Source organism: Hemiscyllium ocellatum, chromosome 15 (genome assembly GCF_020745735.1).
Source record: "Hemiscyllium ocellatum isolate sHemOce1 chromosome 15, sHemOce1.pat.X.cur, whole genome shotgun sequence".
NCBI classification, from domain to species: domain Eukaryota; kingdom Metazoa; phylum Chordata; class Chondrichthyes; order Orectolobiformes; family Hemiscylliidae; genus Hemiscyllium; species Hemiscyllium ocellatum.
Window position 1 is genome coordinate 67,267,112 of NC_083415.1, and position 24,844 is coordinate 67,291,955.

Consider the following 24,844-nt stretch of genomic DNA (forward strand, 5'->3'; position numbering starts at 1 on the left):
ACAACCCATTTAGTCTGCTCCCCCATTTGTTTGTGGCTAGTATGTTTCTCAACCCCATTCTCCCACCTTCTTCCTGTAATCTTTGATTCTTGTTTAGTAAGAGGATCAATCTATTTATCTATCTCTGTCTTAAATACACTCAATAACTCCACAGCCCTCTGCAACAAAGAGATCCACAGGCTTGCCACTTTCTGGCTGAAGGAATTCCTCCTTGTCTCAGTTCTAAAGGATCATCCCTTCGCTGTGAGGCTTCCATGAAAGCATGATTGCTGTGATCTTGCCTACTTTGGCATCTATGTACAGAAGATAGCAAACAGAAGCGTGCGAGGAGTCAGAAGAGAGATTTGTTAAATGAGAATAGGTCCAGAAGATGTAATGAGCAAAAATAAGGACAGAGAAATGAACAAGAAATGTAGATTTTAAAAAATGTGAAGATACAGTGCAGAAAATTCAATCAATTTTTTTTTTAAAAAACATATCAACGATCTTGGAAAATGACATTGAAGAAATCAAGTTTTAGGGAATCAGCAAGTCTGCTTTTAGGAACAATTGGAAGAATTTACTGGCAGGGAAAGGGAGGGGTCAAATCACTGGCCTTCCAAAATCTTAATGAAGGAAGAATGGCTTTTTTGAATCCTAACCTAAGATTCTTATTGTCATCCCTTATAGATCCCTTTCAATTTTAATAACTTTTTGTTTCCTGTTTTGCCATGTTCTTGTGTCAACTAAAGTTTATGTATATATTTCTTCTAGGGGAGCACTGCACATCCTCCAAAAGTTACTCATCAGACATCCACCACTTCTCCACTGTCCAGCCCAAACCAGACCAGTTCAGAGCCAAGACCTCTACCTGCACCTACTCGTCCCAAGGTCAACAGTGTGCTGAATCTGTTTGGTCAGTGGTTGTTCGATGCAGGATTAGTTCACTGCAGACTGCACAATGGGATGAACAGAGATGGCAGTATGACAGGTAAGGCACCAAAAACCTTTCGCTTCATTCTTGCCTCTTATCTACAAAGATACAGGACAAAATCTAACTAAAAACTCATCTACAGTCTGTGTATTCTTAATTTAGTTTACAGTCCAGATTTATTAAACCCTAATCTAATTTAACATCAGTGTTTCCCTGAGTTTTTAATTTCTTTTTGCATATTTTTTTGCATGTTAATTGTCAAATTCATGGCTTTTACCTGGTTGCCAGTCTTTATATATGTAGTGCCCAGTCTCTCTCAAAACTTTGAATTTTAAGTTTTAAAACAAAAACCGAAGAAAGCTGCTTATAATTGAAGCTAAAAAAACTAATCATCTTAAAGATATTATAACTACTGCTCTCCTTTGATTTGTTTCCATTTTTATTTCTATTATCTTGCAGCATCTTTTATCCAAATTCTTCTTTCTTATAAATCTTGTAAGTAGGAAAAGTAGATTCTATTTTAATTGCAGTCAGCCGTTTTATGATTTTTGCCATAAGCCATTCCTTTTCCTTATAATCGCTCCAGCTGTTTTTCTCTAACATCTGCCTCCTGTCATTGTTGCACTGTTTGGGGGCGATAACTTCATTCACCGTTCTGTGTTTCTCTTGAATGGGGGAGGAGTGTTGCCAAGCCTTGTAATCTGCTCTCTGCAGGTGCTTGTTTATATCCCATCATGCTCATTTCTCCTGCTATTTTGTGTCACGTCATAAACCTCTGAGACTCTGCAATAACTGTTTTAAAATATTTGATATGATTATCTTTTTTGTTCTATTAAGTTCTATTTATAAAATTTTACTGTTCTGGGTTTTTTTTGGTTTGTAGATGTAATGCATGATTTGGTTCTATTTGGCAATGTGACAATAAGATGGTTGCTTCTCACCAGCAACCTCGTAAACTCTTCCTCACCTTAGGTATTACAACTCCAGCAGGACTGGATGTCCGACGGAAACCCTCGCAGATATCCACTGAAAATATGGTTGCCAATCCGCTCTTCGATGCAAATGAATTTCCAGATAACTATGAAGCAGGGAGAGCTGAGGCCTGTGGAACACTGTGCCGAATCTTCTGCAGTAAGAAAACGGGGGAAGAAATCCTTCCAGTGTACCTGTCCAGGTGCTGTTTCTATTTGCAAGTCGAATTCCATGCTATGACAACAAAAAGCCATAGTTTCTTCTTTAGTTGCAGTCAATTTTCTTAGAATCAACCTGAATACAGTTATACGAACGTATTCATTAGGAGCGGAAGTAGTCTGTCATGCCCCCCTCTGCCTGCTTCGCCCTTCAGTGAGATTGTGGCTGTCCTCTTTCCCATTTTCCCCAATAAACAGGAAAGGAAATCATCTCTCTTCTCATTAAAAATATTCAACAGCCCTGCTTCCGCTGCTTTCTGAGGCAGAGTTCCAAAGTCATGCAACTCGCTGTTGGGGTAAAACAAGTTCTCCTTATCTCTGTTCTAAAAGGCCGACCCCTAGTTCTGGACTGAGCACAAGGTGAAACATCTTTTCCTTATCCATCTTGTCAAGACCATTCATGACCTGCTATTAAGTCACCTGTCACTCTTCGTTTCAACCTGTCCAACCTTTCCTCAAGAACTTGTCTATTCCAGATTTCAATCTAACTAAGCTCATCTGAGCTGTCTCTAAGGCATTTACATCCATCTTTAGGTAAGGAGATCAAACTGCACACCGTGGAGACAAAAACAAAGTCAATGTTTTGAGTGCAGTCTGACCCATGAATTGTAGAGGTGGAGCATCACTTTCTTGCTTTTACACTTTGTGCCTCTATTTATAACCCAAGGATCCTGCAAGCCTTAACAACTGTTTCAACTTGTCTAGAAACCTCAGAGAATCATGCATGTGAATCCCGAGGTCCCCTACTCCTGCCCTCCCCTCACAGTTGTACCATTCAGCCTTATTGTCTCTCCATGTTTCTTTGATCAAAATGCTGTACCTTACATTTCTCCACATTGATCCGTCTGTCAGGTAGGTCAGGTGTCTGCACACTTGGTCAGCTTGTAAATGTCCCTTCAACTTGCTCAGCATTATCCTCACACATCCTTTTCAAGATGTGATCTCATCAGTGACCTGTATAACCAAAAGAAATCATTTGTGATCCCAAGAGATTGACTTATTAGAGTACAAGTTGTACCTCTGTAATCCAGAAGTTACAAGACTGGCAGGTTTATGTGTCAGTGTCAGCACAGGAATTTTAAACATTTTGAGAAAACACTATGCAACATGCTCACGCTCCTTCTATATTTTCTTTCTAGATTCAATTTTTCTTGCTATAAATTATATTTTGAAACAACAAATATAGAAACTGGGAAAGGATAAAGCACCAACGGCACCAGAGGCATTTGTTCCTCTGAGGTTGTAGCATTTAACGTTTTACATCTCACATACCCAACTGTTAACAACAAAATATACCTTTTTACTAAGGGTGTGTGGTGCTGGAAGAGCACAGTGTCCAAGGAGCAGGAGAGTCGACATTTCAGACATAAGCCCTTCATCAGGAATGAGGCTTGTGGGCCACGGGGGCTGAGAGATAGATAGGAAGGGGGTGGAGCTGGGGGGCAAAGATAGCTGGGAATGCGATAGGTAGATGAAGGTGGAGATGAAAGTGATTGATCGGAGAGGAGGATGGAGCAGATAGGTGGGAAGGAAGATGGACAGGTAGGACTGTTCAAGAGGGCGGTGCTGAGTTGGAACGTTGGGACTGAGATAAGGCCCCCATCTTATCACTAAGATAAATATAAGTGCAAACCAGGCATGTGTGCAATGATCTTGTGACTTAAAGAGCAATTTTGCCTTGACCAATTATGCTGCTGCTTGTAAAAGATGAAAATTACTTAGGAGTTGATCAAAGCAAGCTTTTTGAAAGGTTTACACTGGCATAGCAAGAAACTCTTTTTGGGGAGAAGGGCACAGAACATGGTGGGTTCATCTAGAAAACTAGAACTGGAACTATATTGAGATTGCCAAAATAGAGTGCTGGGTTAGGGAGGTACAATATGTATAACCAAAACATAATATCTTTGCTTTTATATTTCAGTTTCTCCCATACTAAAACAGCTCAGAATTCAGCAGTTGCTCTGTCAATCTGCACCTCCGTATGTTGTCTTTGCAATATACTTTCTGATCTAACTTTGTTTCATCTGAGCATTTAGCTACCATGCTTTTGTTTTCCTCATTTAAGTCATTTATGTAAATCATAAAAAGCTGCGACCCCACATTTTCTCCTGCAAGACTTCACTCTTCACATTCTACCAATCAGGAAAAGACCCAGTTATGCACAATGTTTTCTGTCAGTCAGCCAATCTTGTATCCATGTTATTATGCAGGTGATTCTAAACTAGGGAGAACAGGAATTGTGAGGATGATGCTGAGCAAGTTGAAGGGACATTTACAAGCTGACCAAGTGTGCAGACACCTGACCTACCTGACAGACGGATCAATGTGGAGAAATGTAAGGTACAGCATTTTGGTCAAAGAAACATGGAGAGACAATAAGGCTGAATGGTCCAACTGTGAGGGGAGGGCAGGAGTAGGGAACCTCGGGATTCACATGCATGATTCTCTGAGGTTTCTAGTAAAAAGTGAGGTCTGTAGATGCTGGAGATCAGAGCTGAAAACGTGTTGCTGTTTAAAACGCAACAAATCAGGCAGCATCCAAGGAACAGGAAATTCGACGTTTCGGGCATAAGCCCTTCATCAGGAAGGGCTGATGAAGGGCTTATGCCCGAAACGTCGAATTTCCTGTTCCTTGGATGCTGCCCTCTCTGAGGGTTCTAGACAAGTTGAAACAGTTGTTAAGGCTTGCAGGATCCTTGTGTTTATAAATAGAGGCACAAAATGTAAAAGCAAGAAAGTGATGCTCCACCTCTACAATTCATGGGTCAGGCTGGACTCAAAACCATGTTTTTCTCTCCATGGATGGTGCCACACGCTGAGGCTCTCCAGCATTCTGTGTATTTGTTCTTTGTGGGTTTGTGACCACTCAGCAATCTGGAGCATGCTGCACAAGGGACAAACAAATTGGGCATAGCCATCATTCCCTTTTAAGGTGTACATGAGAACATCAGTGTTTTAACGGCTGTGCAGTGAAACAAGCCAACTGTGTAGAGCAAACAAATGTTAAAGGGATCAAGGATTAACATGGTTACTTCAACCAGATTTTTAAAGCAGGATGTAGATTGCCAAGTTATTGATTTGAAATTTACTATTCAAAAGAAAATACCTGCTTTGGATTTACTTTTCCCTGTACACTTAGCTAATTTATTCAGAGAACATTTGAACCATACAGAGTGGTAAATGCCCCAGGTTCTTTTCAGTCTGCACAGTGTTAGCTAATTGTATTGAGCATGAGCCCTCCTACAGTACTTCAAATGTAAGGAATGGTCAAGTTTAATTAGATGCTGCTCCTTCTATCTCCCTGATGAGTCTGCTAGAAGTGGCCCTGTGTGGATGTGAAGGAGGACATGAAGGTGGGGTGCCATTACATAGGAATAATGTGAGAGAGGACTAAATCAGTTATTTGTTTGTAAACTTCTGTTAATTTGCTCATGGAATGTGGTTGTCGCTGGCTTTCCTTCCCTCCCCAATTGCTCTTGAGAAGGTGGGCATTTGTAAACCCACATTGCCATTATGGGCTTCCAGAATTTTGACCTATAGACAGTGAAGGAATGGCAACATTTTTCAAGTCAGAAGGGTGAGTGGCTTGGAGGGGAACTTGAAGGCGTTAGTGTTCCTGCTGCCATTGTCCTTCTAGATGGAAGTAGACGTGGTGTGGGAAGTGCTGTCTGAGGATCTCCGGTGAATTTCTGCAGTGCATCTTGTAGCTATTAGACACTGGTGCCACTGTGGTGGATGGAGTGGATGGTTGTCGGTCTGATGTCAATCAAGTGGGTTTTGTCCTGGGTAGTGCCAAGCTTCTTGATGTGTTGTTGGAATTGTGCCCATCCAGGCAATTGGGAATATTCCATCGCTCTCCTGACTTGTACCTTGATGGTTGACAGACTTTGGGGAGTCAGAAGTTAGTTACTCACCACAGTGTTCCTAGCCTCTGACCTCTCTTATAGCTGCTGTGTTTATATGGTGATATCAATTGAGTTTCTGGTCAATGTTAACCTCAGGGATGTTGATAGTGGGGGATTCAGTGATAGTAACACTATTGAATGTCAAGGCACAGTGCTAGATTTTCTCCTTTTGGAGATTATCTTTGCCTGGCATTTGTGGCATGAATATTACTTGCCACTTGTCAGCGCACACCTTGTCCGACTCTTTTTGTATTTGAACATGGACTGCTTCAGTATCTGAGGGTTGCGAATGTTTTGCTGAACATAGTGCAATCATCACCAAACATCCCCACTTCTGACCTTATCATGGAGGGAAGGTCATTGATGAAGCAATTGAAGATGGTGGGTCTAAAACACTACCACAATGAGCTCCTGCAGAGATGTCCTGGAGTTGAGATGACGTATTTCCAACAACACTAACCACCATCTTACATGCTGGGTACCTGTCCAACCAGAAGAGAGTTTGCCTTGATACCCATTGACTTTCTGGTTTTGCTTGGGCATCCTTGATGACTTCCACCTCACTTTTGGAATTCAGCTCTTTTGTCCATGTTTGATCCAAGGCTGTAATGATGTCAGGGGCAAAGTGGCCTTGGTGGTACGCATGACTGAGCCAGTTATTGCTGAGCAGGTGCTTCTTAATAGCAGTGTTGATGGCCTTCCATCACTCTACTGCTGATCGAGTAGACTGATGAGGCAATAATTGGCTGGGTTGGATTTATCCTGCTTTCTATGTACAGGATGTTTGTAATTCTTCTGAGACATTATCTGTGCAATACTTTATACAGTTATGAGAAAACAAACACTATGTCTGCATGTTCTGCAACTTGCTTAATTAACAGTCCAGGAAGCACTTATATCAAATATCTCTGACTAAATTGTTGTTCCACATAATTATAGAAACTATTAAAGCTATGCTTAATACATCAGTGACAATCTGAGGTTTAAATGATATTAAGAAACCCTGGTAGTATGTTATCTGCATCTTTTCGGAGTAGGTCTTGTGATTTATTGCTTGAACTTATTCAGAAATTGTCACTTTGTGTGCAAAACAAGTGTTAAATTTGGTCCTTGGGCAGCAAATATTGCTACACAGGGTAAGTGTTAACAGTCTGAGCTGCAGTGCAGCAAATCATAAGATAATTACCAATGGCACTCGTTTGACTTGCTCATAATTATTTTCTGTGTTTTTTTCATGTTTCACTCTAAATAAATTAAAGCCTGTTTAAGGAAAATGCCAATGCAGTGCCATGTCAAAGTGTTATCTTGTGCTACAGTAATGATGTGATGTTGGTCATTCCTGCCTCTGACAATAGTCCGTGAATTCCTAATGTTTGCTGCGTTACCCAGTGGAGCCCTGTCCATTCATTTCTGTTTGTATCATGGCTGGAAACTTATTAACGATTTGGCTCTGCTAGACATTGAGACCAGATTACTCTGTAGGCTCAGTGAAGTTTAACGAAATTTCCTATTATTAAACTGCAGAGGACCAATTATATACAGCTGTTCAAGGATATTTTCTCCATATTTTCAAGCAGGTGGTGTCAGATGGAAACAGGTATAATGCCCACAAATCTCATAAATTTTAACCTTGCTCAAGGCTAGGATTAAATACATATGGCTCAGTTGCACCAGACTGGAAGTGAGTAATTCTGTGTTAGAACAGTACAATAACTGTTCTCTATTTATAACAAACTTATAATCACCTTTAGAACCATGTGGTGTCTACAGAGTGAGGACAGATTGATGCAGGTTTATTCCAGTCTAAAACTTTGAGAGTTACCAACATGGAAATTTGGGCAACGGTGACATTTTGTGATTAGCAGGTCACATTGCAGCTGGAAACCTCCAAGGTGAAAAGGTCAGAGATTTGTTCCCAAATTGTATTCTCTCTATATTTGTGTCACATGTCATGCTCACACTCAGATTCTGGAAGAATTGCCGAAAGAATAGAGACAATAAATGTATTGGCAGATAGGGAAGTGATGGTTTAGTGGTATTATCACTAGACTATTAATCCAGTGATCCAGGTAATGTTCTGGGACCCTGGGTTCAAATCCCACCATAACAAATGATGCAATTTGAAATTTAAAAGTATCTGGAATTAGGAGTCTAATTATGACCATGAAACCATTGTCAATTGCTTTAAAAAAAAGCCCATTGGGTTCACTAACATCCTTTGGGTAGGAAACTGCTGTCCTTACCTGTCTGGCCTACATATGACTCCAGACCCACAGCAAGGTGGTTAACTCTTAACTGCTCTCTGGGTAATTAGGGATGGGCAATAAATGCTGTCCTGACCAGTGACACATCATGAATAATCAATAAATCCTAGCTTCAGGTGTATAAAACTGATCTGTGATTTTATGCAAAAAGGCTAAATTGAAATGGCTGAATGTGTGGATTAAGGTTGAATGGTGTGCACTTTTGTACAGTTTGAATGTGAAGGTGAAAAGTAATATTTCCAAGTTTGCAGATGTAAGAAAACTAGCTGGAAGTGAGAGTTGTGAGAGGGATGCAAAGGAATTTCAAGAGACTTTGAAGATACTAAGTCAATGTACAAAAAATGGCAGATGAAGTACCATGTAGAGAAATCTGAGCTTAACCATTTTGATGCGAGGAATAGTATTTCTTAATTGGTAAGAAACTGGGAAGTATTGAGCTTAGGTGCCTTTGTTCATGAGTCACTGAAGGTTAATCATTTAGGTACAACAAGCAGTTAAATTGCTAAATGGCATGTTGACCTTCTATAATCAAACACTCTTGTAATAAGAGTAAACATGTCACCCTGCTGATATACAGAGCCTTGCTGGAACTGCACCTGGAGTATTGTAAGCATATTTAGTCTCCTTCCCCATAGAAAGACCTACTTGTTAGAGTGTGCAGTGAAGGCTCGCGCATCAGTCTAATTCCGGGATGCAGGGGTTGTCCAATGAGGAAATAGTAAATTCATTAGCCCTTTTTTCTCTGGAGATCAGCAGAAATGATTTAGTTCAAACATACACAATTCTTGTGGGGTAGACAGGATAGTCTCTTGATTAAGGGCAGGCTGTTTAGAACTGAAATAAGGAATTCCTTCTCCCAGAGCATGGTGAATCTTTGCAGTTCTGTGCCCAAAGGCCTCAATATTTGAGTATGGTTTAAGACTGAGTTAAGTAGATTTCTATGTATCAAGGGACAGGGGAGGCAAAGAAGGAAAATGACAGCATAGTCGCAAAGACTTAAATGACGACTTATTTCTTATTTGTAAAAACTGAATTAACAATAAAAGCTTGACAGTTTATCACATCCATAAAGTTTAATTGACTTTAATTCAGCCCAGTTCCATCTTAAGAATATAAGACCATGAGATACAGGAACAGAATTAGGCCGTTCGGCCCATTGAGCCTGCTCCACCATTCAATCATGGCTGATGTGTTTGTCTACCTCGTTCTCCTGCCTTCACCCAGTAACCCTTGATCCCTTTACTAATCAAGAAGCTATCTAGCTCCGTCTTAAATATATTCAATGTTTCAGCCTCTACGATGTTCTGCAGCAGAATTCCAAAGAAATCACTCCTTATCTGTCCCAAACAGTTGTCCATTCACTCTGAGGCTGTGCTTTTTGGTTCTAGTCTCTCCAACTAGTGAAAACATCTTCTCCACATCCACTGTATCCAGGCCTCTCAGTATTCTGTAAGGTTCAATCAATTCCTCCCTCATTCTTCTAAATTCCACGAAGTACAGATTCAAAGGCCTCAACCACTCTTCATATGACGAGCCTTAATCCTAGGGATCATTCTTATAAACCTACTTTGGAACCACCCCTATACCAGCATGTTATTCCTTAGCTGTGAGTTCCAAAACTGCTCACGATATCCTAAAAGCGGTCTGACCAGAGCCTTGTACAGCCTCAGCGGTATATTCCTGCCCTTGTATTCTGGCCCCTTAAAATCAGTGCTAACATTGCATTTGCCTACTGGGCTGCTAACTGAATCTGTGTTAGCTGTAAGAGAATCTGAACTAGGATTCCCAAGTCCCTTTGTGCTTCAGATTTCCAAAGCCTTTCACCATTTAGAAAATACTGTACACCTATGTTCTTCCTATCAAAGTGCAAAACCTCACACTTTTGCACACTGTATTCTATCTGCCAATTTTTTGCCCATTCATGTAGCCTGTCCTTGTGCAGCTTGACCACCTCCTCAACCTGTCATTCTACCTATCTTTGTGTCATTTGCAAACCTAGCAACAGAATGAACAGTTCTATCATCCAGATTGTTCATGTATAACATGAATAGTGGTGGTCCAAATACTGACCCCTGCAGAACTCCACTAGTCATTGGCTGCCATCCTGAAATATACCCCTTTATGCCCACTGTCTGCCTTCTGCCAGTCAGCCAATCCTTTATCCATGCCAATATCTTACCCCTAATACCATGAGTTCTTATTTAACAGCATCCTTTGTGGCACCTTGTCAAAGGTGATGCTCAATCTTCATCTCAAAGCTTATCTACTTTCCATTCTGATTAAAATATTTTCAGACTTTCAGAGATCCACTGCATTGCTGTTTGTGTGGGTTTTACTCGTTTCAGAGATATTGTTTATATTTGTCCATGTGCAAGGGTGTTTTTGTGTCCAAGCTAATCCTTCTGTCCCCAACTGGAGAACACAAGTTTATTTTTCCCCTATCTTGGTTGAGACTTATTAAAAACATATCTGTCCTATTTGGGACCAATGATATAGTTGCTAAATTTGCACCTGACCAATGGAGTATGATGTCAAGAATTTTAAAAAATCAAAAGAACTGCGTATGTTGGAAATCCGAAACAAAAATAAAAATTGCAAAAAAACTCAGCAAGTCTGGCAAAATCTGTGGAGAGAGAGCACAGTTAACGTTTCAGGTCCAGTGACCCTTCAGAACTCAAAACTCTGCTTTCTCCCCACAAATATTGTCAGATATGATGAAAATTGTGGATATGTCCCATTCTGGAAGGAAGTATAAAAAGAAGCGTAGAATCTAAATGGCAAACAATTGGAGAGTTCTAGAGAAGCGGAGGGATCTGGGTGTTCTAGTTCACAAGTAGCACAAGTTTGGGAGTGTAGGAAGTAATTAACAAAGCTCATCGAATGTTGTAATTTACTGCGAGGAGAATGAAAGACAAAGCTTAGGGAGGATACACTTCAGTTGTGCAGGATGTTGGTGTGATTGCATCTGAAGTGCTATGTATAGTATTGGTCTCCTTAGTTAAGGCAAGATGTAAATTGTGTTGGAATAAGTTCAGAAAAAGTTTACTGGATTAAACTTTTGAATGGGCAGGTTGTCTTATGAGATAGGTTGGGCAAACTAGATATGTATCCACTGGAAGTGTAGAAGTACAAGCGATTTCTTGAAAACTTAAGATTCTGGAGGATCTTAAAGTGGATGTAGGAAGGATATTTCCTCTTGAAAGAGAATCTGGAACTGGGAATCACTGTTTTAAAAATAAGTGGCTGCCCATTTCAGACAGAGTTGAACATTTTTTTCTCAGAATCATGAGTTTTTGGAGGTATTCTCTTTGAATATTTTGAAGGCAGAGGTAATAGATTCGTGATAAGCAAGGGGCGAAAGCTTGTAGTAGGTCGGAAGGGATATGGAATAATCAGAACAGCCACGATCTTATTGAATAGCAGAGTAGTCTTGAGGGGCCAAGTGGCCTACTCCTAATTCACATGTGTATGTTCTCTGATATCTTCCATCTTAGTTTATACGTCTTGTAATATCTCATTGGGATAGTGCACTGTAAGTCAAGCCTTACTATTCCCAGAGTTGTTACAAAAGTTTAAAGTATTATCAAAGTGTACAAAACCCACAATTTACATGTCAGATAGACCCAGCTTCCTGTACTTGACAAGAACTATATTACAAATAATAGATTTGAATCACAAGTGAGTAAAGCTGAACTGTTAACATGTACAGTACTTCTAGTTAAAACTCCCAACAGCCTTTTGAAGCCACTAGATACACAAATACGCGCAGACGAAAATGTGTGTGTCAAGCAATACAGTTCAATAGCACCAATCCTCAGGATTCAATGCAGTATTTTTTTTTGTTTTCCAAGTCTGATCTTTTCCTTTAAATTCTTTAACTACTTTACAGGAGGTACAGAGAGACTGGTTCCCAAATTATAAAATCTCTGACTTACTGAGTAAAAGCAACTGCAAACAGCAACTTGTGGAAGAAAATAAATTGTCTTTCTCCACGCTTTAGATACAGGATCTGACCTTTCAGCATTCTGAAGGCTTCTGCCAGTGTCACAATCAAAACATTTAAGCTACCAAGGAGCCAATCAGTTAGTTATTGTCAGGCTGATGGCCTTTGGTTTGTGAAGTTGTGACCAGTTGCAGATATCAATCAGCAATCTGTTGCTGGTTGAAGTTCCCTTAGTGTAGACCCTGGTGCCAGCCCGCCTGTAGACAGCTTCCCCAAACAGCTGCTTGAACAAAGCAACAATTTCAATGTTGCACATGTTCAGCTACACGTTGCTAAAAGTACAAGAATTGCTTCCACAGTGCTTGGTTTCAAAACCAAAATACAGTCACTACCTTTAAACATTTTAAAAGACGTGGATCTTGGATGCTTTCCGTAATGTAACTAAGTTAATTTCTTTTGTCTTGTAAATGTAAGTCTGAACTTTTTGTGACATTTTAGCAATCCATCCTAAAATATCATCTTATTACTTGATGCAATGCTCAAACAGCCCAATGAATGAACAAGATTAGAATAACTAAAAAAAAATTGTGAATTAAACAGATGCCCCTGTGATGCATTCTGATATTTGGCTAATTCTGAAATCCAGTTTCACAAGTGAGAAAATCTGAGTGGTAGGTAATTGTACACACACCCTCCTCCTTTTTGTTCTATTAACTGTTGCTAATGACCCCATTCAGGATAAACACCTGATTGTTTCTCTGTGCCCTTACTCCTCAATTGACTTTGGCTTTCTTCAAAGCAAGATACCTTCATTGTCAACACCCAGTTAATTAGTCACTTTCAAATGACTTACCCCATTTGGTTGATAAACATCAGAGAAGTCGATCTTCCTTAATGTTAAATAAAAACTCAAAATGCAGGAAACACTTTCATAATTTTTCAAAGTTTGTGCGAAGATTTGTAGCTCGGGTGCTTGTTGTAGTGGTTCTGTTCGCCGAGCTGGAAGTTTTTGTTGCAAACGTTTCATCCCCTGGCTAGGAGACATCATCAGTGCTCTGGAGCCTCCTGCGAAGCGCTTCTTTGATGTTTCTTCCGGTATTTATAGTGGTCTGTCCTTGCCGCTTCCGGGTGTCAGTTTCAGCTGTCCGCTGTAGTGGTTGGTATATTGGGTCCAGGTCAATGTGTTTGTTGATGGAGTTTGTGGATGAATGCCATGCCTCTAGGAATTCCCTGGCTGTTCTCTTTCTGGCTTGCCAGGGAATTCCTAGAGGCATGGCATTCATCCACAAACTCCATCAACAAACACATCGACCTGGACCCAATATACCAACCACTACAGCGGACAGCTGAAACTGACACCCGGAAGCGGCAAGGACAGACCACTATAAATACCGGAAGAAACATCAAAGAAGCGCTTCGCAGGAGGCTCCAGAGCACTGATGATGTCTCCTAGCCAGGGGACGAAACGTTTGCAACAAAAACTTCCAGCACAGTGAACAGAACCACAACAACTTTCATAATTTGTTCTGATGAATAGTTTTATAATATTTCTGCGGAAAGAGCAATAAAATTTAGAGCGCATGTTTAAAATTCCTTTTTTATATCTAAGCCTAAAGACTGTGCCAGACTGTGCCAAGAGCCATTCAGAGTTTGTTTACCTACTATTTAACTTGATTTATTTTGATGAAGTGGCAGAAAATGTATGTGTACAGTGGCGAACATGTCCTTCCAAAAGGCAGTTGGCTCAGTGCCACAAAACAGGCTTATATATAAAGTTAAAGGCCATGGAATGAAAGGGACAATGTAACATGGATGTGAAATTGACCGAGTAACAGAGGCAAAGAGAAGTGAAAGGGTTGTCTTTTTGAACTGGAAGAAAGTTTACACTGGGCTTCCCCAGGGTTCAGTGGTAGGACATGTGCTTGGCTGTGCAGGACACCAATTTAAAATGTGCAGATGATTTAAAACCTGGAAGTACTGTGAGCTGTGAGGAAGATGGTATTAGACTTTAAGATGGTGGACTGGGTGGAAAAGTGATAAATTTAATGCAGAGAACTGTGAAATGATTCATTTTTTGATAGGAACAATGAGGAGAGACAAAATAATATTTAGGGGTGCAGGAACAAAGAGGCCTGGGGCATATGAGCACAAATTATTGAAGGTGACAAGATTGGTTGAGAAAACAGTTAATAAAGCAAATGGGTTCCTGCACTTTAAAAGTAGGGGCATGGAGTTTAAAAACAATGAAGTTTATTTAAACTGGACAAAACACTGGATTGGCTTCAACTGGAACTATGTTTTTTTGAATCCCTACTAGAAAGTATATGAAAGCATTAGAGAGATATGCCGAAATATCCAAAAGAATGATTTCGTGCTGAGAATCTTCAGTTACTTGGATAGATTGGCTAAGAAGATCTGTTCTCCATGGAGATGAGATTAGAAGCAGATTGAGTGAAGGTGTTCAATGTCATGAGGAGTGTAGAAGAATTTTTGGAAGATCGAGGACCAAAGGATACTAGTCAAAGACAAGTAGCAAAAGAAGTAGAACCAACACAAACAGCCTATATATGTAGAAAATAGGTACACAAGTAGGCCATTCTGGCCTTCAAGCCTGCTCCACCAATCAGTGATCATGGCTGATCATCCAACTCAGTCCCCTGTTCCAACTTTCTCCCAATACCCTTTGATCCCTTCAGCCCCACCGTGTGGGCAGCACGGTGGCACAGTGGTTAGCACTGCTGCCTCACAGCGCCTGGAGACCCGGGTTCAGTTCCCGACTCAGGCGACTGACTGTGTGGAGTTTGCACGTTCTCCCCGTGTCTGCGTGGGTTTCCTCCGGGTGCTCCGGTTTCCTCCCACAGTCCAAAGATGTGCGGGTCAGGTGAATTGGCCAATCTAAATTGCCCATAGTGGTAAGGGGTAAGGGATAATGTAGGGGTATGGGTGGGTTGCGCTTCGGCGGGTCGGTGTGGACTTGTTGGGCCGAAGGGCCTGTTTCCACACTGTAAGTAATCTAATCTAATCTAAAAAACTGTGTACACAACTCCTTCAAAACGTGCAATGTTTTGGCCTCAACGAGACAATTCCACAGGCTCCCCACTCTCTGGGTGAAGAAATTTCTCTTCATCTCTGTCTTAAATGGCCTGCCAATATCATTCAATTGTTTTGCAGGGTTCTGGGCTTGCTAGTTACTGGAAACATCCTTCTTGTGTTTACTTTTTTTTAATCCTGTTAGAATTTTGTAGATTTCTATGATTCCCCACCTCTGCTGCAAATGTGTTGCTGGTCAAAGCACAGCAGGTTAGGCAGCATCTCAGGAATAGAGAATTCGACGTTTCGAGCATAAGCCCTTCATGTGTGTGTGTGTGTATGGGGGTGTGTGTGTGTATGGGTGTGTGTGTGTGTGTGTGTGTGTGTATGTATGGGGGTGTGTGTGTGTGTGTGTATGGGGGTGTGTGTGTGTATGGGGGTGATTCCCCACCTCCCCCACCCCCTACACTCCAATGAATATAGTCCCAACCGATCAAGACCCTCTTCATAAGCAAGTCCTACAATTCTAGGAATAGGCTTTTTATTTTGCATCATTGAGATTTGAAGTGTTCTACCTGAGAATATAGTAGAAACATTTTTCACCAAGGCTCTCGAATCAGCATTGGATAACTATCTAAAAAGTGACAAGTTGCAGAACTACAGCGAAAGGGCAGGGGAGTGAAATTAGCTGAGTTTGACGTGCCAAGAGCCAGGATAGCCCTAGATGGTCAAATGGTTTCCTTCTGTGCTGTAACCATTCTATGGATCTGTGTTGCTATCTTAGGTGAATGAGCAAAAAAATTGGCAGAGAAATCCACACCAAAAACCTTAACAGACCACTGTGATGCTGGAAATCTAAAACAAGCAGGAATTGCTGAAGAAACTCAGTAGGTCCGGCTGCATCTACAGAGAGACAACAGACTATGTTTTTCTCCAGCAATTTCCATTTTTATACCAAAAAAGTTATTTGCCTATATTAACCATTAAACCTTGGAAAATATTGCTAACCTGTTACATGCAAATGCTTTACTCCTCATTTTACTTTGTAAATGGTAACAGATTTGTATGTCTTTGTAAGTTGACACTTGCTTTGAAAACATCTTCATATTGGACAGTATAGTTTATAGGGTTAGAGGCAGTGGTTTGTGTCAGCTATTTGAACTGCTTTACCAATGATGGCCGTGCCTTCAGCTGCTGAGCCCTGATTCTGGCATTCCACAGCTTTGTCTTCCTTTAAGGTATTCCTTTAAAGCTCCTCTTTGACCAGTCTTAGTCACATGTTATCACACCTAGATTTGTGACTCATAGTTAGATATACAGCATGACCACGCTGACCATGTTCCCAAACTAAACTAGTCCCACCTGCCTGCACTGGCCCATAACCCTTCTAACCTTTCCCATTTACGAACTTATCCAAATCTCTCTTAAATGTTGTAACTGTACCTGCATCCACCACTTTCTCTGCCAATTCATTCCACACACAAACCACTTGGTGTAAAACAAAGATTTCCTCTCATGTCTTCTTAAAACCTTTTTCCTGTTATCTCCAAACTATGCCCCCTAGTTTTGAATTTCCCCCACCTTAGGGAAAAGAACTTTTGTCATTCACTTTATCTGTGCCCATCATGATTTTATAAACCTCAACCTCCTATGTGCCAGTGAAAAACATCTCCAACTTGATGTGAACCTCTGTTAACCTTAAAGGTACTGTATAAATTAAAAATACTGATGTTGAATTTCTTGCACTTCTTAAAAAAACTTTACAACTTTGGTATTCAAGGTATTTGCCACAACAGCTTCAGAAATATTTTGTTTCTTGATCTTTGCTAAGACAGAAAGTAAATGGATTTCAACCAAGACTCCCCTTTGTTGGCATCATCGTTTCTTGTTATATGGATTAGTTAGTGTGTAATATGGATGAAAGTTAAGTCTTACATTCTATGCTAAACTCTAAGCATGTAACAATAGATTGGACTCCTGTGACCCACTGCTCTAGAAACTTTATTCACATTTTGACAGCTGTGACAAATTCCACCATAGCAATTAAGGCAATCCACAGAAGTAAAAACTGTTTTTTTCTTATTATAAATGTCAATTGTCCATATTTCTTAATGTTAACTGATTCTTTTTTTAAAAAAAATCTGCACCTGCATCTTTATAAAAACAGATAGTTCTTCCTTGGGGCAATACCCTAAATCAGCCACATTTCATTGTCATATATCCATGAGTATTTGAGGTATTGTTTACAAATAGAAAGAGTAATGAACAGACACCTGTCTATCCACAGCTTTAGTTAGTTTGTTTATTTAATTTTTGAGCCTGATATTCTAAAACAACCAACATTGAACTTATAGGAAGTATTTCCTGGGTATCCAGGTAAATAATATTCACTGAGTAAATCTCATCTATTCCAATCTTGCAGCACAATCTATAGTCCCTACATCCATAGATGCTGTATATGATTTTTGTGGTAAAAAGGTTTACATTGGGACCATTTCATATAGTGTGAAGAGCATGCTCAAATGTAGATATTGTGTGACACATTTGTAATACCTACCTCTCTCTCGCCTCTGTCCCCATCCAATGCTAAAGTAAAAGGGTAGTATTAATCATGACATTCACTGGTGTAAATTCTGTTCCTCTACTTACATGTCTTTTTCTACTTAATTTTAAAAGATCTTTTGACCAAATTGGCGATCTACTTTCAAGATTATTTCTTATGTTCATTACATTTTCTGCTGGCTTTTAATTATTCTTACTTGGTCACTTATAGTGACAACGCACCTGTAAATGATGATTTCCTTTACAAAAGTGAAATACCCTCGCACAACACTCTGATAATCAAACTGCTGCAAACTCAGCAGTTCACAAAGATGGCAACAAGGAAGCAGCAATAAGTGCTGGCCTTGTCAGTGATGCCACATCCTGAGGGCGAACTTAGAAAGACTTGAACACCCTGGATTCAAACCTTGTGTTTGGTGGCAGTGGCTAGAAACAGAGGGTAGCTCAGCGATCAGAAAACGGAAGCTGCTGAGCAAAGCTACTACTTTAAGTTAATGCTATTAGTGCCTCCAAAGCCAACAGAGACATGCACTTTCCTTACTTTCTCTGAATGCTGGAGCTCCTGTGGTGGTGCTGTTGGTCATATATGACCTTGAAGCCATTTTTATACAAGGATCGAAGTTTTTTTCTTTGGGTGGAGAATGTTTTCAATGCTTCAAAACCATTTCAAAAAGACTGACAGAGATATTAACCAGAATTGAGTGAATGCAGCTGTCAGGAAAGATTGAGCAAGCTGAGTTTTGATCTGGTGCATGTTTAGGAACTATTTCCACTTTACAGCTGAGTCCAGAACAAGGAAGCACAAATATAAAGATCAAGCAACAGATCAACTATAAAATCTTGAAGGAATTATTTTACATGTGATGAGAATGTGGTCCTTGCTGCCATTGAAAGCGATTGAAGCATTGACACACAATGGGAGTCTCAATATGCATGAAACAAAACGAATAGAGGAATGTTTTCAAGAGACCATTAGATGTAGTTCTTCGGGTTAAAGTGATCGAAGGATATGAGGCAAAAGCAGGAACAGCGTGCTGAGTGGGGTGATCAGCCATTTCATATTGAATAGCTGAGCCAACAAGAAGGGCTGAATGGCCTACTCCTATTTTCTATGTTTCTTTGTGAGGCTAAGAGTTATTTAGTGTGTGAGAAGATCTGTGTTGGATCTAAAAATGCCTGGCTGGACTAGATAAAAGGATAAAATTCTTTTGAGTGAGCAAATTCTGACTGACTGCAGAACAAGATAAAGTATTTTTAATAATATACATTGTTGTACAAGGAATGCCCTGTAGAATTGCTTGTGCCACCTGCTACCAAGGCAAGGAATAGGTAGAGAGAGGAGTTGAACATGTGTCTACAGGAGGGAGGGTTTTGGATTCCTGGATAATTGGGGCTCTTTCTGGGGAAGATGGGTCCTCTACAAACAGGACGGTCTTCACCTGAACCAGTTGGGTACCAATATCCTTGGGGGGAAAATTTGCTAATGCTCTTTGGGTGGGTTTAAACTAATTGAGCAGAGGATGGGAACCTAAATTGGAGTTCAAGTATACAGGAGGTTGAGAGTAGTGCAGTCAGAATAAAGGTGTCAAGGTTGCAAGACAGCACCAGCAAGCAGGAAGGTGGTTTGAAATGTGTCTACTTCAATGCCAAGAGCATCCGGAATAAGGTGGGTGAACTTGCAGCATGGGTTGGTACCTGGGATTTGGATGTTGTGGCCATTTCGAAGACATGGGTAGTTCCAGAGATGGAACAAGATAGCAAAGATGATCTTCGATAGGAGCGAGAGTGACAAGTAGTTGTTATGGGGTCTTTAACTTTCCAAATATTGACTGGGAATATTATAGTTCAAGTACTTTAGATGGGTCAGTTTTTGTCCAATGTGTGCAGGAGAGTTTCCTGACATAATATGTCAATGGACCAACAAGGGGTGAGGCCACATTAGATTTGGTCCTGGGCAATGAACCCGACCAGGTGTTAGATTTGGAGATAGGTGAGCACTTTGGTGCGATAGGGTTAGGGTTATCCTGTGTGATTGCAGGATCCTAAGGCAGAATATGAGGAGTTCTTCCTCCGGGTAACAGTTTGGTGGTGGAGGCATGTCCTTGATGGAATGGGAGGGGGAGTTGAAGTGTTCAGCCACGGCGCTGTGGGGTTGGTGGGTGCGGGTGTCCCAGAGGTGTTCTCTGAAACAATCTGAAAGAAGGCTTCCTGTCTCCTCTATGTAAAGGAGACCACATCGGGTGCAATAGATATAATAGATGACATTAGTAGAGGTACAGGTAAATTTCTGACGGATGTGGAAAGATCTTTTTGAGTCCTGGATAGAGGTGAGGGGAGTGATGTGGGCTCAGGATTTGCAATACCTGCGGTGGCAGGGGAAGGTGCCAGGAATGGGCTAGTGCAAAGTACTGTGCTAATGATAAGATTTTCGGTCATATGGATGAGCAGTGAGATATCTGTGTTCAAGTATCTAGATCCTTGAAAGTTGTCACCCAAGTTGATAGGGTTGTTAAGAAAGCTTACGGTGTGTCAGCTTTTATTGGTAGAGGGATTGAGTTTCAAGACCAAGGTCATGCTGCAGCTGTACAACACTCTGGTGCGGGGCCACACTTTTGGAGTATTGCGTACAGTTCTGGTCACCGCATTATAAGAAGGATGTGGAAGCTTTAGAAAGGAGGGGATTTACTCAGACGTTGCTTGGTATGAAGGGAAGATCTTATAAAGAAAGGCTGAGGGACTTGAGGCTGGTTTTATTAGAGAGGAGAAGGTTGAGAGGTGACTTAATAGAGACATATAAGATAATCAGAGGGTTAGATTGGGTGGACAGTGAGAGCCATTTTCCTCGGATGGCAATGACTAGCACGAGGGGGAATAGCTTTAAATTGAGTGGCGTTGGATATAGGACAGATGTCAGAGGTAGTTTCTTTACTCAGAGTAGTAGGGGCATGGAAAGCACTGCCTGCAACAGGAGTAGAGTCACCAACTTTAAGGGCATTTAAGTGGTCATTAGATAGACATATGGATGAAATGGAAAAGTGTAGGTTAGATGGGTTTCAGATTGATTTCATAGGATGGCGCAACATCAAGGGTCGAAGGGCCTGTACTGCGCTGTAATGTTCTATGTTCTAATTCTCTAACAGCAATTTTAAAAGATCAGTTAGTTAGTTGCACATTATTCACTTTGGCTTTCTGCAGTCTCACAAAGATGACTGGGATGGATCATCTGACTCGGATGGATTATCTGACTCAGGTGGATTATCATGTATTCTTCTCACAGTTGGCTGTCCAAAGAAATTCATCACTTTTTTTTATCCCTGCTATACAAGCAAACTGTGAACCTCACCAACAGATCCATCATAGAGCCATGTGTGTGTGACCTGTAGTCCAGCAAGATTGTCATTGCACCAGCACTTTTCTCCATTTTCTATACTAGCGGAAGCAATCCCTTGACTTTTGCCCTGTCAAGCCTCTTCAGAATCTTGTAGGTCTCCATGAGATCGCCCCTCATTCTTCTAAACTGCAGACAATATTGACCCACTTTACCCATTCCTTTATATCAGACAGTTTTGTTTTTTTTAATCTCAGAAAAGATGTCACTGCCCTAGAGGGAGTTCAGTACAGGTTCACAAGACTTGTTCCTTGGCTGAGCGCACTATCCTGTAAAGAGAGTTTGAGTAAACCTGGTCTTTTGGATTTTGAGGAAAGAGAAGTGATCTCAAAGAATAGGTGCAGGTAAAATGTTTTCCCTAAAACTCGCTTAGAAATAAGAGTGTGTCATAATAGGCCTAATATGGGAGTTTTTGTTACTCCAAGGTTTATGAATCTTTGAAATCCTCTGCCAGAGAGGGTTGTGGGAGCTCAGCCTTTGAGTTAAGATAGAGGTAGACAAATTTCTGATTACCAGTATCAGCCAACATCATATTGAACGTCAGGGTGGACTTGATAAGCAAAATGGCCTGCTTCTGTTCCCATGTTCCTGTCCCTTCATCCCAGGAACCAGTTAGTGAACCATCATGTTGCTGAACAAAGAGACCTTGGAGTGCAGGTTCACAGCTCATTGAAAGTGGAGTCGCAGGTAGATAGGATAGTGAAGAAGGCATTTGGTATGCGTTCCTTTATTGGTCAGAGTATTGAGTACAGGAGTTGGGAGGTCATGTTGCAGCTGTATAGGACACTGGTTAGGCCACTGTTGGAATATTGCGTGCAATTCTAGTCTCCTTCCTATTGGAAAGATGTTGTGAAACTTGAAAGGGTTCAGAAAAGATTTACAAGGATGTTGGCAGGTTGGAGGATTTGAGCTAGAGGGAGAGGCTGAACAGGCTGGGGCTGTTTTCCCTGGAGCATCAGAGGCTGAGGGGTGACCTTATAGATGTTTACAAAATTATGAGGGACATGGATAGGATAAATCGACAAAGAGTTTTCCCTGGGGTTGGAGAGTCCAGAACTAGAGAGCATAGGTTTAAGATGAGAGGGGAAAGATATAAAAGAGACCTAAGGGGCAACTTTTTCACACAGAGGATGGTACGTGTATGGAATGAGCTGCCAGAGGAAGTGGTGGAGGCTGGTACAATTACAACATTTAAGATGCATTTGGATGGGTATATGAATAGGAAGGGTTTGGAGGGATATGGGCCAGGTGCTGGCAGATGGGACTAGATTGGGTTGGGATATCTGGTCGGTGTGGACGGGTTGAACCGAAGGGTCTGTTTCCATGCTGTACACATCTCTATTAAGCTTGGAGATCAAAACTGCATGCAGTATTCCAAATGAGGTCTCACCAAAATGTGCCAGTTGTACCATGAATTCCTTGTTCCTGTATTTCAGTCAGCTTGCAATAAAAGCCAACATGCCATTTGTCTTCCTTGTTGGTGGTACCAGCTGTCCAATATTTCTATATTTCTTGTGCAAGCACACTATATCTCTTTGAACAGTATTACTTCAAAATTTCTCAAGTTTTTAAAAAAAAGTGATTTTCCATTCTTGAAACCACAGTAAATAATTTTACCTGACTGGCATTTTTTAGATTAGATTAGATACAGTGTGGAAACAGGCCCTTCGGCCCAACAAGTCCACACTGACCCACCAAAGCGCATCCCACTCAGACCCCATTCCCCTACATTTACCCCTTCGCCTAACACTACGGGCAATTTAGCTCAGCCAATTCTCCGAACCTGCACATTTTTGGACTGTGGGAGGAAACCGGAGCACCCGGAGGAAACCCACACAGACACGGGGAGAATGTGCAAACTCCACACAGACAGTCGCCTGAGGCGGGAATTGAACCTGGGTCTCTGGCGCTGTGAGGCAGCAGTGCTAACCACTGTGCCACCATGCCGCCCACAAATATTGTGCCCCATGTGAGGATCGAACTCACAACCTTCAGATTATGAGACTGACACGCTGCCTACTGCGAGGCTAGCTACAGCAAATAATTGCAATAGTTCCAAAAGGCAGCTCACCACCACCTTCTCCAGGGGCAGTTAGGGATGGGCAATAAATGCTGGCCAGCCAGCAACATCCATGTCAGCAAACTTAGATAAATTATTCTCTGTCTAAATCGTTGATATAAATTCAAAATCCCAGGGCTCCAGCTGATCCTTGTGGCACGCAACAGTTCATCCATCTTGAAAATGCCCCATTTATGCCCATACTCTGCTTTCATGTTGTCTATATTACCTCCACTTCATGAACCGTTGCCTGTTAAACTTTTGTGTGGCACAATAGTAAACACCTTTTGGAAATCCAGGCAAACTAGTGCTGGTTCCCTGTTAATCGATCCTACTAGATAAGTCTTTGGGGGAAAAACAATCACCAATATATCTGTCAGGCAGACTTCTCTTTAGCAAACCGTGCTATTTGCTTCAGTCATACTCAATGCATTGTTAAAACATCCTCAGTTAGTCCAGATTTTTCCCATTGACTGATATAGGCCAGTTAGCCTGACAGTTCTCAGTTTCCCCTCTCTCTTTTTTTGAAAAGAGGTGCACCATTTGCCATCTTCCATGCTGATGGTGTTCTCAGGTTAGCGTACATTCAGACTGCTTATCTAATGCATGCACAGGTAGTTAAACTGTCATGTTTTAAGACAGCAAACATATGGAAAGTATTATAAGTTGATAACTTTATTGGTTAAATAAGGAAAGTGCCTCTTAGCTGTTAAATTGAACATATTGGATCGGAAAATGCTGATATCTGATTTTCTTATTCATGTGCAATGCAAAGTAAAGTGTTGCTCATTTTCTTTCAACTAGGTTCTATATGGTGCTGATCCAAGGCCTGCAGATAAATGATTACATTTGCCGCCCAGTTTTGGCTAGTATCATCCTGAACTCTCCGGCTTTGTTTTGCTCTGATCTGAAAGGCATCGATGTTTTAGTTCCCTATTTCATTTCTGCATTAGAGACAATATTGCCTGACCGGTAAGTTTACCTACTGCTGTTAAGGAACCACAGTCTGAATTGTTCTGTTAACCAATTTTCTTCCTTATTCTGTAATTCCAGTAGCATAGAATATCCAATGGGACCTTGTCCAATGAGTAGTTAAAAATTTGAGAGCCACATTTGAGTGCTGTCTATCTATTTGACCATATGACATCACAACCAACTTTAATCTGCTGTTGTGAACACTGACTTTCTCCAGGGATCACTGGTTTCATAAGTAGCTAGAACCTTGACCACAGGCTCCTTTAGTAGTACCCTGACACAGATGACCTACCTGCGGGACACCTTTATGGGTTCTAATAGCATTGTCTGTGTTTGTAAATGGAAGACAAATAATTTTTTGTGTGTTCTCTTTCTTTCTCTATTGTCAGAACGTAGACATTTCTAAATCTGCTTCCTGTTTGGCTCAACAGGCAATATGGGGAGGCAATGACCTAGTGGTATTATCGCTAGCCTGCTAATGCAGAAACCCAGCTCTGGGGATCTTGGTTCAAATCCATGGCAGTTGGTAGAATTTCAATTCAATAAAGCACGTGAAAGAAAGGGTCTAATGTCGGCCATGAGCCCAATGTTGATTGTTGGAAATACCTATCTGAT

General features: G+C 41.0%; 1 protein-coding gene across 8 annotated transcripts in view; it reads left to right on the forward strand.

The window, feature by feature from the left end:
- ralgapb (Ral GTPase activating protein non-catalytic subunit beta) overlaps positions 1 to 24,844 on the forward strand; it is a 143,325-nt gene that overhangs the window by 58,853 nt on the left and 59,628 nt on the right. For 3 of the 8 annotated variants that reach the window (XM_060836570.1, XM_060836572.1, XM_060836571.1), the window contains exons 9-12: positions 754 to 970; positions 1,373 to 1,408; positions 1,886 to 2,087; positions 24,059 to 24,226. In XM_060836570.1, coding sequence (XP_060692553.1) covers positions 754 to 970; positions 1,373 to 1,408; positions 1,886 to 2,087; positions 24,059 to 24,226 — 623 coding nt within the window. The remainder of the gene's footprint in view (positions 1 to 753; positions 971 to 1,372; positions 1,409 to 1,885; positions 2,088 to 24,058; positions 24,227 to 24,844) is intronic. The other 5 variants (XM_060836574.1, XM_060836575.1, XM_060836573.1 and 2 more) reach the window with 4 other exon arrangements.